A 17332-nucleotide genomic window follows, 5' to 3' on the forward strand; every position below is an offset into this window, starting at 1 on the left:
CTTCATGAAATTGATTTACAAGCTCATTTTTGGTCCAGTTACAGGAAGTTATGATGAAAATTCCTTTTTGTTTTAGAACTTTGTGCAAAGTTTCTACATAGCGACTCATTTTCCCAGCTGAATTCTCAGGGCACAGACTAATAGCGTCAAACGTTCCTTTATCGATGCAAACATCAAACCCAGACAGACACATGGATGGGTTTAGAAAGTCTTCCACCTAAACAAATATGAACATTTTAGATATGTAATCCATGCCTTTGTAGAGATACAAGTGCTTTAGAAATGTAAACATTCTAATTAATTAGCAATTTATTACCTGGTTGCATATTTTGAAAAAGGCAGGAGTCACAGCAGTTACTCCATATGCCATTAGCAACTTTTAGTATTTTTGCCTTACAGCAGTGCAATCATTTAAGGTATACAACGATTTAGAACAAGACAGAGTGCTTCGGACTTTAACATAACAGGGCACAATATTAAATTACTTCAGTACATGTTTTGTTATAATGCCTATTACTACATCAAAAAGGAGAAAAAGTTGTTGCAGCATTCGGTTCACTGCAGCTGTATGAAGTCATCCCAGCTGATGAATATCAGTTATTTAAATTACAAATTCTAAACAAAAACTGCTGTATCAGTGGTACTGCCTATACCAATAAAAGTGAAATTTACACATCTCCCACCGTAATATGTCAGAACCAATAAATGTGCACTTCAATATAATTAACTTGCTTTAAACAACCAAGATATTACAAATTCTGGCATGCTGTCTAATTAAAGGTAATCAAATACAGCACAACTACACAGTACAAAGTGGTTTTATTTCACTTGTAAAATACCAAATTAAGCCTCTTGCTAAAGCACAGGTCAGCTTATATATCTGTTGTTAGTGGGGGGGGGGGGCAGCTGAAGATAAATGAAAAGAAACAACTCAGAAGGAACGTTACTGTGGGCACATAACTTATTTATCCGAAGTTGTTTTCATTTGATCTTCAACCCGAGGGACAGAGTACCTAGCTACCAACAAAACCTGGGAGGTCTTCATGGAAGGATATTCTGGAACACTGCTAAGCCAAACGATGCCCTGCTCCCATAAAGATCATCCATTTTTTAATGAGAAATAAGTGCATGACGAGACCCAGGTTGCAGCAGAACATATATCAAGAGAAACTCTGGACCAAAAGACAGCAAAAGTGGAGATTGACCTGGTAGAATGCGCAAGGACATGTCCGGGTGCAGTCAAACTTTTGGCTTGATAGGTCAAGGAAATGCACTCTGAAATCCAGTGAGCAATGGTAACCTTAGACAGGCTTCCCCAAAAAAGGTTTGGGAAAGGAGACAAAAAGCTAATCTGATTTAAGCAAGCTTTTGGTTCTATGCAAATAGAAATGCAGCTGCCTGTGCACATCTAGTAGGTGCAGTTTGTACTCTCCTTTATTTTGGAAACTTGGAAAGAAAACTGGCAAGTCAATGACCTGGTTAATATTACAGTTTGAAGCTACCTCCGGCAAGAAAGATGGACTGGTCCGCAAGGAAACTGTCTTTATGGCAAACTAGGTAAGGAGGCTTAATAGACAGTGCTTGAAGTTCAGAAACCCTCTTGGCTGAAGTAATTGCCACCAAAAACTCAGTTTTCCACAACAAGAATTGCAAATCCACTGAGGCAGCTAGCTCTAGGTGGGGGAGCAAAGCCTGCAGAACAAAGATAAGATCCCAGGGGGGTGTGAGGTCCATAACTGGAAGCCGAAGGAGAAAGGTACCTTTCAGAAAGGCCTTACAAAGTTTAGCCAAAGCTAAGGAGGCCAAATTTTCACCCACATGGAAGTTAGACATTTCTGCCAGTTGAAACTTAATAGTAGAGAAACTAGCTCAATGATTAAAAATATCTGCCAAAAAATCCAAAAAGGCAGATACTGGAGCTGTGAAGGGATCAAGGTCATGCTGGGAAGCCCAAATCAAAACATTCTTCCATTTGCTAGAGTAGATCTTCCTAGTAGAAGTCTTGTGAGCCGCAATCATGATCTTCTCAATGGAAGAAAGCCCTGGAGACCTGGCTATCATGGAAATTGGAGCGGCCACGCTGTGATCTTTAGGCTAACTAGATCCGGGTGAGGAGCCCCGGATGGATGCCAAATCAGATCTGGGACTGGATCCAGAGTCCAGAAGGGACACGCTGTGAGACCACAGAGTGGGGAACCAGATTTGAGGTCACAGAGGGGCAATGAGGATAATTGAACTCCTCAGCCTCTGAGCTTTCTGAATGAACTTGGGAGTAAGAGGAAGTGGGGGATATGAATAAAGTAGACCAGAGGGACAAATATGGACCACAGCATCTCTGGGGGGCTACCCCGGAGGGGGGATCAGAGTGAAATACTCGCTGCACTTCGCATTGTAAGGCAAGGCAAAGAGAATGCAGCAAGGCCGACCCCACTTTAGAAAGATCTTCTCCGCTACTGATTCAGAGACCACTTGTAAGGCATCAGAATAGATCGAGTGAGCCAATCAGCCAGGATGTTGGACTTCCCAAGAATGTGCGTTGCCACCAGAAAATGGCAGGTGGAAATCACCCACTCCCACAATCTCGTGGCCGCGCGGCAGAGGGGATAGGACCTGGATCCCCCCCGTTTGTTGATAGACCAGACCAACAACATTGTCCATCTGTATGGCAATAGTCCCCACAGGAAGAGAGGCACGGAGAGCTTGCATCAAAACCACTGCCCTCATCTCCAGGACACTGATATGCAGATTGGTCTCCAGAGCAGACCACGTGCCTTGGACCATCTTTCCAAAGCAATGCCCCCCCACCAGAGCAGGGCAGCATCCATGGTCATGGGACAGGGAAAAATAAATGGTCGACCCACAAGAAGATCCTGGGGTTGGAGCCACCAAAGAAACACAAGACAGTTGAACAGGATGGGACAGAGGGAGGACTAGCAGGGACCATTGAAATGCTAAGTTCCACTGCAGGACCCTCATGTGAAGCTGCACATTTGGGACAAGGGTGATCATGGCCACTATGGACCCCTAAGCCCACTGTATGAAATTAGGCTAGAAGAATGTCGTGTACATAACAGTGGAGTGAAGACAGTCTGGAGGGAGGAAAACTTTGCCTTGTATAGTGTCTACTTGGGCCCCTATGAAAAGTGGTGCCAGTTGGAACTTGGTGAGATTCGTGGCAATACCCGGGGACAGGGCTAGATGAAGAAGGTAATCCCCTGGTCTGTATTAGCTGATGCCTAGAGGGAGCAGAGAGGAGCCAATTGTCCAGGTAGGGAAAGACCTGAAATTTCTGCAGCCGCTGGTGAGCCGCCACTACTGCCATTACTTTGTAAACACCTGGGGGAGGGCAGTGGCGAGTCCAAAGGGGAGTACTCTGAACTGAAAACAATGGGCTCCCAGCCAGAAGAGGAGAAACCTCCAGGAGTACCTGTCCATCTTGACGCGGTAGTACGCATCCTGGAGGTCTACCAAGCACATCCATTCATTCATCTGCAGGAAGGGCAGAATGGACTAAAGTGTGACCATCCGAAACTTTGTCTTGGCAATGGACAGGTTCAGGGTTGACAGATACAGAATGGGTCGTAAGCCCCCAGTTTTCTTTGGCACCAAAAAGAGCCTGAAATAAATGCCTGATCTCATCTGGTCTGCAGAGATGGGCTGGATAACTCGCTCTGTGAGTAGCCTGGCAATTTCTGAGGCTGCCTCCTCCCTTTGACCAGGTGGAACATCCGGGAGGTGTGCAGGTGGAGCTTGGAGATGAAAAAAGGGGATAGAGTAACTACTGGATATGATCTGCAGAACCAAACAATAGTTTGTAATGGACTCCCAAGCTGTTGGGTGCAGAGATAGGTGCCCCCCCCTCCCCCCGACTGCCTCCAGAGACGAGCAGTCAGGCAATCCATCAGGATTGCTGAAAGGGTCCATCTGGGAAGGTATTCCGAGACACTTGGTTTTTCGGACCCCCTCTTCCACAAGAGCGGTGTCTGTTGTATCCCCCTCTGCCCCTGGGGGAATATGTATCCCTGAGCATCTTGGGAAAAACTCAGACCTCCGAACCACATCTTCTTGACTTCACGCCAATTCCTTGAAAAGGATCTTTGTGGAGTGGAGAAGCAGATCCAGATGGCAGACAAGGTCTTCCCGTCCTTCTCACTCTGGGTTAACATATCATGAACAGTTTTTTCAAGCAAGGTGGAACCGAAGAGAGCGTTCATGAAAGATGCCTTGAAGGGCTCCAAAAAACCACAAAGGCGGAGCCAGGCATGTTGCAGCCCTCGAGGCACCCTCGGTAGCATGTGAGAGAAGCCTCATAGATGTATTTGAAATAGAAGTGAGAGTGGCCACACGTTAGACCTTCTCTTCTCTGCCGACATGGACACTAGGGTAGACTCTGCAACCTCCTTGACCAAGTACCTCTGCAGTCTGATGACATGTGAGGTAATTCAGCTCACATAAGGCAAAAGTGGCTGAAGCGCAGGCCCGCTTCCCAAAATGATTCATTGTCCAAGTCTCCCTGTCTGGAAAGTGGAGTGAGGAGCTCTCCTGAGCCAGCTCCTTCTTACTGCCCACCTCAACCACTATGGCATCGACTGGGGACCCCTTGGACCAGTGGTGCTTGTTGGATGGGGCCCTTAAGACCTTATCTGGGCACCTGGGGATAGGCTCAACCATGTCCAGTTCCTTCCATGCCCTAGTGGAAATAAGATCCATGAATGGATCTGCGGGGGGGGGGACACCCAGGAGGTAGAAGGGCCTGTGCCAAATGCCTCCAAGAACACCGAGTCATCAGGATTGAGCTTGAGGGTAGACCACCGTCCATGTTGGTGCAGTGTCAACATGATGTCCCTAAAGGATACATCCTCTGGGGGTGATCGGTGTGAGCCCGCTCCTTCCTCCAAGTCGGTATCATTGGTGAGAGACTCCGGTGGGGAGTCTAAGTGCCTCCTCTCGTACATACGCATCTGAGGGGGCTCCTCGAGGGAAGCCTCTAGGGAGGATTTGGAAGCTTTGGGGAGTTTCAAGATCAAAACCTCCTGGAATGACCTGGCAGTAGGTTGTCCTTCAGGGGGCAAGACGGAAGACTCCGGCCCAAAAAAAGAGGAAGCCAGGGTGGAATCAGAGGATGGGAGTATCAAGGGTCTTGACTGAGCCGAGAGGACAGTCTCCACCAACTCGAACATCGAACATGAGCAAACCCCTGAAGGTAGAACGGTGAGGGCTGGATCCGGAGCAAGAGCCAAGCCTCCCAGTGCTGAGGTCCCAGGGGAAGGATAACCCCGAAAACCTAGACGTTGATGCCATCCCCTTGGATCAGACACCGAGGCTATGGCTCCGAGAGTTTGTCTACTCTATGAACATCTGATCCTAACCACTCAAGGCAATGGTCTGCATCAAGGTACCAGGGACCATTGACACTGACCATTCAGCACCCAGGAACCTCAGACCCAAGGACTCCGAAATTGAAGGCCAGATTGGCGAAGGAGAGAGGCAGAGACTCAGCTAAATCTGGGCCAGAAGGAATTTCAACATCATCCTGTCCAACTCAGCTTTGGACAGACTCCAAGTGGACCAGACTGAAGAGACTACCAACACCAGCCTAGAATGGCACTGACGAAAGAAGCACAAAAACTGGAGCTGAGGGAACTCCGGCTTGGATCCGGGTGGGACATAGATGGGGACTTGGCCGTGGAAGAGCAGTCTGGACACCTCTTCCTAGGTCGATCCCACTCTTTGGACTGTACTTTCTGTCCATCCCCAAGCTTACTAGGTTGAGTCCCAGAAGCTAGGGTGGAAGAAGCAGCAGCCTCGGTGGGAGGCAGGAGAAGGCCCTTTAAAATAAGCTTAATCCTCCTGTCGATCAAAGAGCGGGCATTGAAGCCCATGCAGATTGAGCAGGAGAACTCTAGATGGGAGACTCCTAAACAGACAAAGCATCGGAGGGAGGCAGCTTATACCCACTTCCTAAAGCCTGGCTTAGAAGTATTAGCCATGGCAGAAAGACCACACACACACACACACACACACACGACAGAAAAATAAAATATTTTTCTTTTTGGATAGAGACTGATGATGGAACGTGCAAAGAGAAGGTAGGGGATAGAAAGATGCAAACTAGAGAAAAGGGAAGAGAAGAAACCCAAAAGAAAAGCACTTACAACTTTGGAGCTTGGAGCAATGGAAAACCTATGCTGTTTGAAATCGAGTGGCAAATGAGATCTGAGGGGAGGAGGGAGAGAGGCATTATGGGGAGGGGAGGAGCTTAGAGTTTGGATCTGATGCTGAGTATATGACCGAGCTGGATCCATGTTGGATCAGAGTCCCTCAGGTTGAAGATCAAATGAAAACTTCAGACATACTGTTTATCTGAAAGTAAAGTGGGTAACAAGTTTACTTCAATACTCCTCTGCATGATCTGTGAAAAGTGAAAGTCAAATATTTGTGATACATATGGTTTTATGTACAGAAATGCAAGTAAAAGGGGAAATACATGCCATTTGAGTAAAGTGATCTGTTGAAAATATCAGTTAGGGGATTTGCCAACACAGGCTGGATTTCTAAGAACACTAAAAGAAAACCCCATCTGTGTCTTGTGCTTTATAAATCACCAGCAGCCAGTTCCCTCCTAACTTCCTCCCTTGCTTTTCAGTTCGCTCTCTACTGCTGTTCTCTCCATTTTGCTCTGCCTCCTTTCCAATATGGCACCCTTCTTTTGGTTTCATTTGTGAAGACTTTACTAGTGGTATACCCCAGTTTTCAGTCCTCTGAACCTTTCCTCTCTGACATTTACTTCTTGGAGGTGAAAGCTAAAGTTAAGGGTTTATGCTGACTAAAGCTGTATAGGACTGCAAACTTGGTATCAAACTCCCCAGATTATAGCAAGATCATCCAAAGAGGGCCTGTCCCAAACAAACAGCTGGTGTCAATACCATTGACTAAAACTAAATACCAGCAAGTGTATAACTGCATCTTTCATTATGACTCCTCTTGGAACCATGACATTAACCCTTTAAAACTTGATCCTGCTTTTAGGGTTCTGGGATTAGTATCAAAAATGAAATGGCCTTTGCTCATCAAGTGTCCACTATTGCAAGTAAGTCCTCACTGCACAATTCATAAATAAAGGAGCTGCATTTAGATCCAGGAATGGAACTGTTCAACTGTACTTGTCACTCATTAGGCCAATCATGGAGTATAATCCTCCTTTTGGTATGTACCCGTCCAAACACTTGTCACGACTGGAATGACCATGCTTTTTCATAAAATAAAGGGTCTAAATCATAAAAACTATACTGACCATCTCAAAAGCCTTGTCCCTCTTGTCAGTATCATACAGTTAACTGTTGGTGACCTCTGTCTTGCACATAGAGCTTTAACAGACCATATTCTGCCAGACCTATTACACATTCGCATGTCCAGTGGTATCAAACACCTGCTCAAGGGTTCTAGATCTTTTTCGGGGAAAAAAAAAAAACACACTGGAAGGACAGGTTTGTATCATCGAATGCTGCTTCTATGGACCCATCAAACTCCAGATAAGGCAAAGTACTTTTCCTACTCTATTCAAATATAATTTGGGTGAATGGATGGATAACCATAAATGCATCCCCGTTTTAGCGCACACATCTCTCATGAATAGGGGGAACATGTTAAAGTCTCAATATATTCTTGTTATAGATGACATCCGTGGGTTATTTGTATGCAAAATAAAAGGACTATAAACTACCATGGGAATGTATGGCTAGGTTTCTTAACGTCCTCACAGATCAATAGACTAGTATGTACTTAGGAATATACCTTTTTTTTTTTTTTTTTTTTTACTAGCCTTCTGTAAGGTCCCTCCTATTTTTGCTTGACCTAGCCAGCTCTGCCCACCGTTCCTTGTTTCTGCTACATACGTGACAAGCCCTCATTCACTTGTTGATCACTTCTGCTCACTGCATTTCAGGTTCAACAGCTGCTCCAACCATCGTTGCTCACTTTTTGGCAGCTTCTTGTACTGTGCCTTGTCAAACTCCCCAACCCCACTGCTTTCCACCTTTTGTAGGCCCTATTTATTTTATTTAACATTTATTAACTGCAAGCCAGTCACATGGCTTTCTTCTCATATTGTCATCTTCCCCACACCCTTGCCCATTGCCTTGAATATTCCATCCCAGATACATTTCCATAACTTGTTTACTCCTGTAAATGTCTCCTAACTCATCCCTGACCAACGCCATAGCACAGCATAACCCACACTTTTAAAATCCCAAACTGCCTTTGCCTTTGTTTTTTTTTTTTTTTATTTTCTACCTCCCTATCTTCAGTTAGAACCACATACAGAATTGCATCTTTTCTGCTACAGTCCTGTACTAGTCAGCTGATACCCACATATTCCACAACCTCAATCGGCTCCTGCTGGTTACTAGATCTTGGAATGCCGTACTCTTTCTGGCAGTCACATCTCCCATGTGTATTACCATATTCTTACTATTCTCTCTCATCACTTCTTTTCTCTTCTTATTTTTGAAAGACTATAAACTGCATCAAACCCATGAGTTCTTCCACCATTTTCTCTACCTTAACTGCAGGGCCATTTAACCTTTTACCCTCACTTTACTCTTGCTCATTCCTGGTTTGGTGGTCTTCTTCCTCTCTGAACTTGCATTTGAAGCAAACCATTATGAAGACCACAAACCCATTCTCTCCTATCTCTGTCATTACACAACATGCTATACCCAAGCACCACCAGGTCCCACCCTTTGTTGTCAATCTTTTAGGTTTCAGTGATACCAGCCATGTGCACACTCTTCTCCAGCATTTCCCACAGCTTTCATATGCTCTTATCCAGACTCCTTATACCATATTGTTACATCATAGGAGGTTACAAGCCTAATGACCCTATGGCCCTTACAAGCCTAGCCAAGTTTTACCCTTATTTCCATGATCAGCACCTACTGCCCCCTGTCCAATGGGGACAAAGGCGGAACCCCTGGGTGAATTTATGGTAACCCATCCAACTGTCCAGACTGCATCTGAAGAGGGACAGTGAGGTGCTATGTTTCAATGAAGTGGGAGCCTGTTCCAAAGGTGTGGTAACCTCTAGGAGAGGATTCTTTCCCTCCAGCAGGTTCTATTAATGTCACATACCAAGTAAAGGCCTTTAGAGCAAGTAACCCATGTACCATTTGACTTGCGGATGTGCAGCATTTCCAATAAAGCAGGGTCAAAGGCGGCCTTATATGCAAGGCAGAGATAGTCTGAGTAGTCTGTATGAAACGGAACAAAATGACAGTGATTTCAGACAATCTTCATAGGACAGATGCTTAAGACTTTAATTTCCTTGTGAGGAACCGGTGTTGTCTCTCCAATTGCTGCAGGTGCTTGGAAAGGTACATACCACAAGGGGCATTGTACTCAATTATTGGCCTGATGAGGGAAGAGTACAGGGAGGTTTTAACATCTTTTTCTGAAGGCAATGCCCTTACTTATGAGATGAGCAATACAAAATGCCCTTCTTCCCACTGTGGAGACATGGTAATCAAAGGTAAGGTTGCTGTCAGTCTGTATGTCGAGGTCTGTCACCACTGAGTACACACATAGGGTGTTATTGATTTGGTAGTTAGTAGGAACATCGCTCTTACCAAAGAGATATGTTTTTTTGCCTCGAGTTTAAGGCCATGACTTTGGCACCAATCATTTGTTTATTTAAGACCCTCTTGTAGGATGTTGACATTGTGAGGAGATTCTATGACCGCTCCCAATTTGCAGTCATCAGCCAACTCAGTCAGCCACAAACCTTTAGTTTTAGCTTGTACTTCAGAGAAATCGATTCCAAACAGTAGAATTCCTAGGACTGATCCCTGTTGGAGGTGGATTCCCGTATTTTGACTACATGGGTTCTATCAATCAGTCAGTTAATGACCCATCGAACGATACTGGTTGATACATAGCTGTGTGAGTTTGCCAATGATGCCTGAATGGGGGAGATTGTCAAAAGCCTCGGCTATGTTTAGGCAGGCTGAATGCACAAGATTTCCCCCTCATCCAGGGCCGTGGTGACTTGTCTCAAAGGAGTCTCAAAGGAGTCCACTAGTTTTAACAGGCATTATCATCCCTTTGACCAACAGAAATTGTGTAGGGTCAGGTGTTTGGAGATTACCTATATCTTTGTGTAGGGTCAGGTGTTTGGAGATTACTTATATCTTTGTGGATAAGGTCCATGATGATTCGCGCCACGGGCATTACAGATAAGGCTAGTAAGGCTAAAAGGTCTAAAGTTCCTGGTGTCAGTGGAAACATCACCTTTGTGCAAGGGAATAATGGTGGCCTTTTTCCATTCAGCTGGGATGATGCTGGTGCTTAGACTATGAATGAAGAGAGTACCTAATGGTGTTGTTAATTCTTGTTGTAGCCCAAGTAGGACACAGCCTAGGGCGTTTCCAGGTCCCACAGATGCTGTGTTTTTTACCTTAGAGAGGGCATTTATGACTTGTTCTTTAGACATACAAGGTAGAGGACAGGTGGTAGGGATGTCTTTGGGTACATGTGGCGGGGACATGGGAGTGAAGTTTTCACAGAACCTGTTGGCTAACATGTTAGCTATGTACACAGGCTCAGTATATATGGTATCATTAACTACCAGTTCAGCACCAATCTGGACATTTCCTTTTAGGTTACGGATGTAACTAAAGAACACCTTACAGTTGTCCTTAGTTTGCTTTGGAGGACCTTACAAGAAGTCTTATTTGCTTGTTTAAGCTGGGGTGGGACTGTTTCCAGTTTAGGGCTCGCTCCCACTTAGTCTCAAGACAGCAATTTCTTCCTTTTATTGTAAAGACTGTTAATGGTGGTTGTCCACCAGGCAAGTCTGCCCTTCCTTGAAGAGCTTGTTTTGGTCCTGTCATGTACTGCTGAATCAATGCAATACAGATGTTTGTATAAAGCACTGGGTGGAGAACTCTGCATAGTTGTCAGTTCCATCTGAGGGAGGAGGTGCAGTGAAGCTATTTATACCACCCCGTAAGAGGTTAAAATCTGCTTTGGAGAAGTTTGTTTAGTTATTGTTGGGGGGGGGGGGGGTCAGGTATGACAATTACTTTGAATGTGACTGATTTATGGTCAGATCTCACCAGGAAAGACATCACATTTGGTGTGCTACAGTGATCCCACGTATTGCGAAGCACCAGATCCAGGATATTTGCTCCCATTGTGGGGGTGTCAACCAGCTGGTCCAGGGCATTGGAGTTAAACTCAAGGAACCTTTGGGCAAGTGAGTTTGACTGGGTAAATGACTTGTGCGCAATGGATGGGTAGTTTACGTCGCCCAAAACCATGGTGTTCAGATGTATCTTGATAGACTCAAGTAGATCCAAATAGGCAGAGTGGGTGCCCTAATTCATGGAGGGGGTCCTGTAGCTAGCAATGACTTGAATAGGTGTCTTACCAACAGTTAATTGCACCTGAAGTATTGTGTGGGAATCATGCTGCTTAACCAATCTGGAGGTGTATTTATCTTTAATAAATATTGCTACACCACCTCCTTCAGTTTTCCTCCCTTCAGTTTGTAGTTCGAACGTGTAGAATAAGGTGTAGCCCGATATGGCAGGAGTGCTCTCCATAGCCTTAAACCAGGTCTCCGTGACTGCACAAATATCTACGTCTTCCAAGGTGAAGACTGCTTCCAGTGAGTGCAGTTTCATGTTAAGACTCCTAGCATTTAGAAGCATAACCTTGAGCTTGTTTTCAGATTGAGTTTTTATCAGGAATTTTGTCCTTGAGACACTGCTTAAAAGGCACTATGGGGGTGGCAAAAGCCTTGGCCAGTAGCCAAAATCCCAGGGGTGACAGATTAAGACCATCTCTGGCAAAGCATCGAGGTGTGTCAATCATGTAATCCTAGGCTGACAGATACTGCATCCCCTTAGAATGACACCAGAAACTAAGCAAATTATTGAAGTCATTGTCTGTTTGTATTAAGGATCATCCTAGGTGAAGGTAGAATATTCCTTAAGGCTAGGGACATACCTGTCAGACACAGCCCAAGAGCTTAGTCATATCTCTCTTCATATAGCCCAGAGAGGTACGTCTCAAGTTGTTCACATCAACATGGATTATGACAGTCACAACAGTAGCTGTTGCTGAGAGACTTGAGTGCATGTGTGATATGGTGGATCCTAGCACCTGACAGACAGCTGACAGTGAGCTTCTCCTGATCCAGCCTGGTGAGGGACATCTGCATGTTTCACGATGGAATCACCAATGACTAATAAATGGCTTTGTGTCTTACCTTAAAGGGCTTGACAGGTGAGATACTGGTATGTGAGCTATTATGGGTAACTGTGTTCTGCAGAAGAAGCATTATGTGTAGCGTGCTTGGGTTTGGGAGATCTCTGTTTAGGTAGGTTTCTGGTGAGGACCTATGCATATGGAGGTATGTGTGATGTGGATTTGGGTGGAGTAGGAGGTGGTGTACATGGTGACATCCCGCTCATTGTCATATATACTGACTGGTGTGTGAGAGAGCATGGATTTAAAGGTTCTTAATATAGTTACATCTCTCATGTTTGTGTGGACTAGGAGTAGAGGGTTGTCTGTGAACATGAGGTAGTTGCTACAATGTCTTAGAATGCCCATATCAAACAAGGTGGCTGGAGAAACTGTGGAAATTGTCCAACCATAGTGTTAGGTAAATTTATATGGTCAGGAAGAGAGGACGCACTTAGGAATGGCTAGTGGGTGAGAGGTGTGTTGGTACCTCTGAAACTAGGCTTAGTGTTCTAACCTGACAATATTGCAGGGCTGGGAAAAACCTCTGGAGGACCAAAAGTGAAGTGCCAAGGGAAAATTTAACAAGCAAAATGTTTGCGTCTATAACCACAAACAAGAAATCACAGTCAATTAGATGGGACCCAGACAGTGCCCTCCTCCACAAGGGTGCAGAAGGGTCCTCTCCAACAAAGATGGCTTGAATTTGATGCTCAGAAGTTACAAAACAGACTCAGAAGCAGCAAACCTGAAACTGGGCTATGATGCAGCTGAACTAGTACAGTATACAGTAAAATGTGGCAAAAAACAGTTTGGAAATTTCTAATGGACAGCAGAATGCAAATACAAAACTAAAAGTACAATATAAACACAAAAACAGGCACCTATAGCTAGTTGGAAGCAACAGATTACTCAGATCTTTCAGTATTTCAGTGAATAATTGGTTTTAGGGCTCAAATGATACAAAACAGTCTAGATTCGGCAAGTCTGAATCTAGCCTATGCTAAAAAATGTACTAGAAATTCAAAGTGCATAAAATTAGTCACAACAGAAAAAAAAATAAAGCAGCAATTCAGTAGAATACTATTCTCAATTTAATCAGGCTACTAACAAGCAGTAATAAATGTGGCAGAATAAATGCAACTGAACACTTTTAAGAACAAGTAGCAAATGTAAAATAAAGTAGGAAGACAGTATAAATACAGTAAAAGCAGCTCAATAAAGTGCATTTTTTAGTCAAATAGAAAGGGAAGAAACAGAAGATCACTCAAGGTTAAGAAGTTAAAGGGATGTGCCTTCCCAAATGAACTCTGTACTCAGCAGAATGAGCTGATGTAAAGGGACTGGGAGGAGTGTCCAATATCAAATTTATAGTAAGAGGCAGGCAATGCCTAAAATGAAGCCAGAGATAAGAACAGACGTGTACAGTTCACTAAGCCAGAGAATTGTTCATTACACAAACTTTGCAACATCTGGCGCAAAATTATTAAATATCACTGAAAAGTACAGTTTTGTACCTACCATAAATGTAGATGTTCGAAGATCCACATTGCTGCAGTCCTAACACTTGGGTAGTCCGCTGTCCCTCGGTCGGCCCGAATATCAGAGTATAAGGCTGACGTCGGTCAAGGCGCATTTGACTGACATCAGAACGTCAGGGTACAAATGCGCATGACCGACGTCATATCCTCAGTCTTTTCTTGCCCCAGATGTCAGAAGACCCTAAAAAGAAAGGTCAAAACCCATAGACAACAACTAAACAACCAACCAGCCTAACACCAAAAATATGTACAATATATACAATATATACACTATACCTCAGAGGGATAACCCAGCCCACACAACCACCTCAAACTACAGAGGGAAGGAGGGAGGAATTGGACTGCAGCAATGTGGATCTTGAACATCTACATTTATGGTAGGTACAAAACTGTACTATGTTCTTCATCTCACATTGTTGCAGTCCTAACACTTGGGTAGAATCCCAAAGCAGAGGTAAGGGAGGATGGCTAAACTATAATGAAGCAGGGGCTGCCAAAATGCCCTGCAACACAGCAGTGGCAAAACCAGCCCTGGATTTAGAGTACAGAGGAAGGTGGTAATGCCTAGAGAAGGTATGCACTGAACTCCAAGTGGCTGCCTCCAAAATATCCTTAGTAGCCACCCCTCAAAAAGCTGTTGAAGTGGCAGCAGCCCTAGTGGAATGAGGCCTAATCCCAGCTGGAATCTCTTTGCCATGATGGGAATAACAGAAAGCAATGCAAAATCCAAACCACTTAGAAATAGTTTGTTTTGACACGGGCTTGCCCTGAGAGCACAAAGCAAAAGAAACTAATAACTGCTGAGATTGTCTGAACCCTTTAGTTCTGTCCAAATAATATCGCAACTGCCTGTGTACATCCAAAGTGTGCAAAATCTTTTCCCCTTTAGTTTGGGGATTTGCATAAAAAGTAGGCAAATGAATAGTTTGGTTTAAAGCCACACTAGAAACCACTTTAGGCATAAAGGAAGGATTAGTACGTAAAGATACCCTATCCTTATGGAAAATTAAGAAAGGCTCAACTGCCATAAGGGCCTGCAATTCAGAAACCCTTCTTGCAGAGGTAATGGCCAACAAAAAAGCAGTCTTCCATGACAAATATTTCAACTCAGCAGTAGCTGCAGGCTCAAAAGGTTGTTGAGTGAGTTTCTCCAACACAAAATTGAGATCCCAAGCAGGAGTAGGAGCTCTACGTGGGGGTCTTATATTCTTTGCCCCTCTAAGAAATTGCTTGAACAAAGGATGAGAAAACAATGGTGGGTCACAGTCGTAGTGAGCTGAAATTGCTGCAGCATGAATCTTAATAGAAGAGAAGGACAAACCTTTGTCCAATAACTCAGTAAGATATTGAAGAGCCACACTTAAATCAGGCTCAGAAACATCCAAATCCTTAGCTGCACTCCAAAATAAAAATCTCTTCCATTTATCTGCGTACACTTTCCTTGTACTAGGCCTTCTAGCTTCCAAAATCACATTCAAAACTTGTTGTGGAAGTTGAGACCCTTTATGGTTTAAAACAGAATATGCCATGCTGTTAGGTGAAGAGAGTGAAGCTTGACATTGAGCAAATGACTGTCCTCCTGGGACAACAGATGAGGAATCAAAGGCAAAGGCCATGGAGGCTTCCATCAGACTTCTCAGTAATGGGTACCAGTGCTGTCGAGGCCAATCTGGAGCTATCAAAATCATCCTTGGCTTGTCCTGTCTGACCTTCAGAAGTACCTTTGGGAGGAGAGGCAGAGGTGGAAAGGCATACACATGAAGATTTTTCCAACTGAAAGAAAGAGCATCCACTTTCCAAGCTGTGGGATGAAACCGCTTTGTGCAAAACTTTGGCAGCTGGTGGTTTAGTGGAGAAGCGAACAGATCTATGTCTGGAGTTCCCCAGGACACTGTCAATTTCTGAAATACATGAAGATAGTACAGTTTTGTACCTACCATAAATGTAGATGTCCGAACTGGATAGCATCTGCAGTCATAACAACTGGGTTGTCCTGTCGTCAGGCAGCCCTTCAGTCGGCCGGATTCCAAAGTCCGGGTCCGGCTTCGGCTGATGTCGCACTTCACCCGACGTCATCTGTTGGTCTTCGGGTATAAAGGCATCAGCCGACGCCATTTTCCTCAGTGTTTCTTGCCCCAGATGCCAGAAGCCCTCTTGAAGGCTAAAATTTGGATAGATGCCAATGTTTCCAAAAAGATAGAGGTAAACACAAAAATAAGCATGTATGTACATATATACAAACAAATACACCATAAAGACTCCCCACCAGCTAGCTATTAGGAGAGTAAACACCCTAGGAGTACCACAGAGGGAAGGAGGGAGGGTAATCCTGACTGCAGATGCTATCCAGTTCGACATCTACATTTATGGTAGGTACAAAACTGTACTATGTCCTTCATGGATGCATCTGCAGTCATAACAACTGGGTAGAATACCATAGCCAACTAGGGAGGAGGAAAACTAGATTATGGTGTGTTTAGGATCCCTTGCAGTACAGCAGTGGCAAACCCTGCTCGGGATCTGGAGTATAGAGGCAAATTATAATGCTTGGCAAATGTATGCACGGAGGTCCAAGTAGCCGCCTCAATAATGTCTTTGGTTGCCACTCCTCGTAAGAAGGCTGTGGTAGTGGCTGTTGCCCTTGTAGAATGAGGCCTTATGTTCTGTGGAATTGGTTTTCCATGGAAGGAGTAACAGAATCGTATGCAATTTCCTATCCATTTGGAGATTGTCTGTTTGGAAATAGCTTTTCCTTCCCTTCCTGTTGCATAGGCTACAAAAAGCTGGTCAGTCCTTCTGCTATTTTTTGTTCTGTCCAAGTAGTAGCGTAGCTGTCTATGTACATCCAAGGTATGTAGTATTTTCCCCTCTGTTTTGTGGGTTGGGGAAGAAGGTAGGTAGGTGGATTGCCTGGTTTAAAGACACTCTGGATACCACCTTAGGCATAAATGTAGGATTAGTCCTCATGGACACTCTATCTTGGTGGAAGATTAGGAAGGGTTGCACTGCCATTAAGGCCTGTAGTTCTGAAACCCTCCTTGCTGAGGTAATTGCCAGTAGGAAAGCAGTTTTCCATGACAGGTGTTGTAGGTCTGCTGTTGCTGCTGGTTCAAAGGGTGATAGTGTCAATTTTTCTAGTACAAAGTTTAAGTCCCAAGCTGGTAATGGTGGTTTCCTTGGAGGTTTTACATTCTTGATTCCTCTGAGGAACTGCCTGAGCAAAGGGTGTGAAAAAACAGGTGGATCAAAGCTGTATTCTGCTGAAATAGCTGATGCATGTATCTTGATGGAGGAGTAGGAGAGGCCTGAATGAAGAAGTTCGGCCAGATACTCCAGAATGTTAGGCATATCTATGTTTGACACCTCTTTTCCTCTTTCAGTACTCCAAATGACAAACCGTTTCCATTTTCCAGCATAGTTCCTTCTTGCTGAAGGTCTGCGTGCTTCAAGAATAATGTCTTTAACTCTTTGGGAAAGTTCTGGATTAGCTGCTGCTATGTGATGTTCCATGCAGCCAGTTGCAACGTTTTAGGTTTGGATGTATG

General features: G+C 44.4%; 1 protein-coding gene across 2 annotated transcripts in view; it reads right to left on the reverse strand.

The window, feature by feature from the left end:
* Nucleotides 1–17332, reverse strand: part of EEF1AKMT2 (EEF1A lysine methyltransferase 2) — a 431633-nt gene that overhangs the window by 39857 nt on the left and 374444 nt on the right. For both annotated transcript variants that reach the window (XM_044056865.1, XM_044056867.1), the window contains exon 5: nucleotides 1–217. In XM_044056865.1, coding sequence (XP_043912800.1) covers nucleotides 1–217 — 217 coding nt within the window. The remainder of the gene's footprint in view (nucleotides 218–17332) is intronic.

This window comes from Protopterus annectens, chromosome 14.part0 (genome assembly GCF_019279795.1).
Source record: "Protopterus annectens isolate FY-2018-M chromosome 14.part0, PAN1.0, whole genome shotgun sequence".
Taxonomy (NCBI): Eukaryota; Metazoa; Chordata; order Ceratodontiformes; family Protopteridae; genus Protopterus; species Protopterus annectens.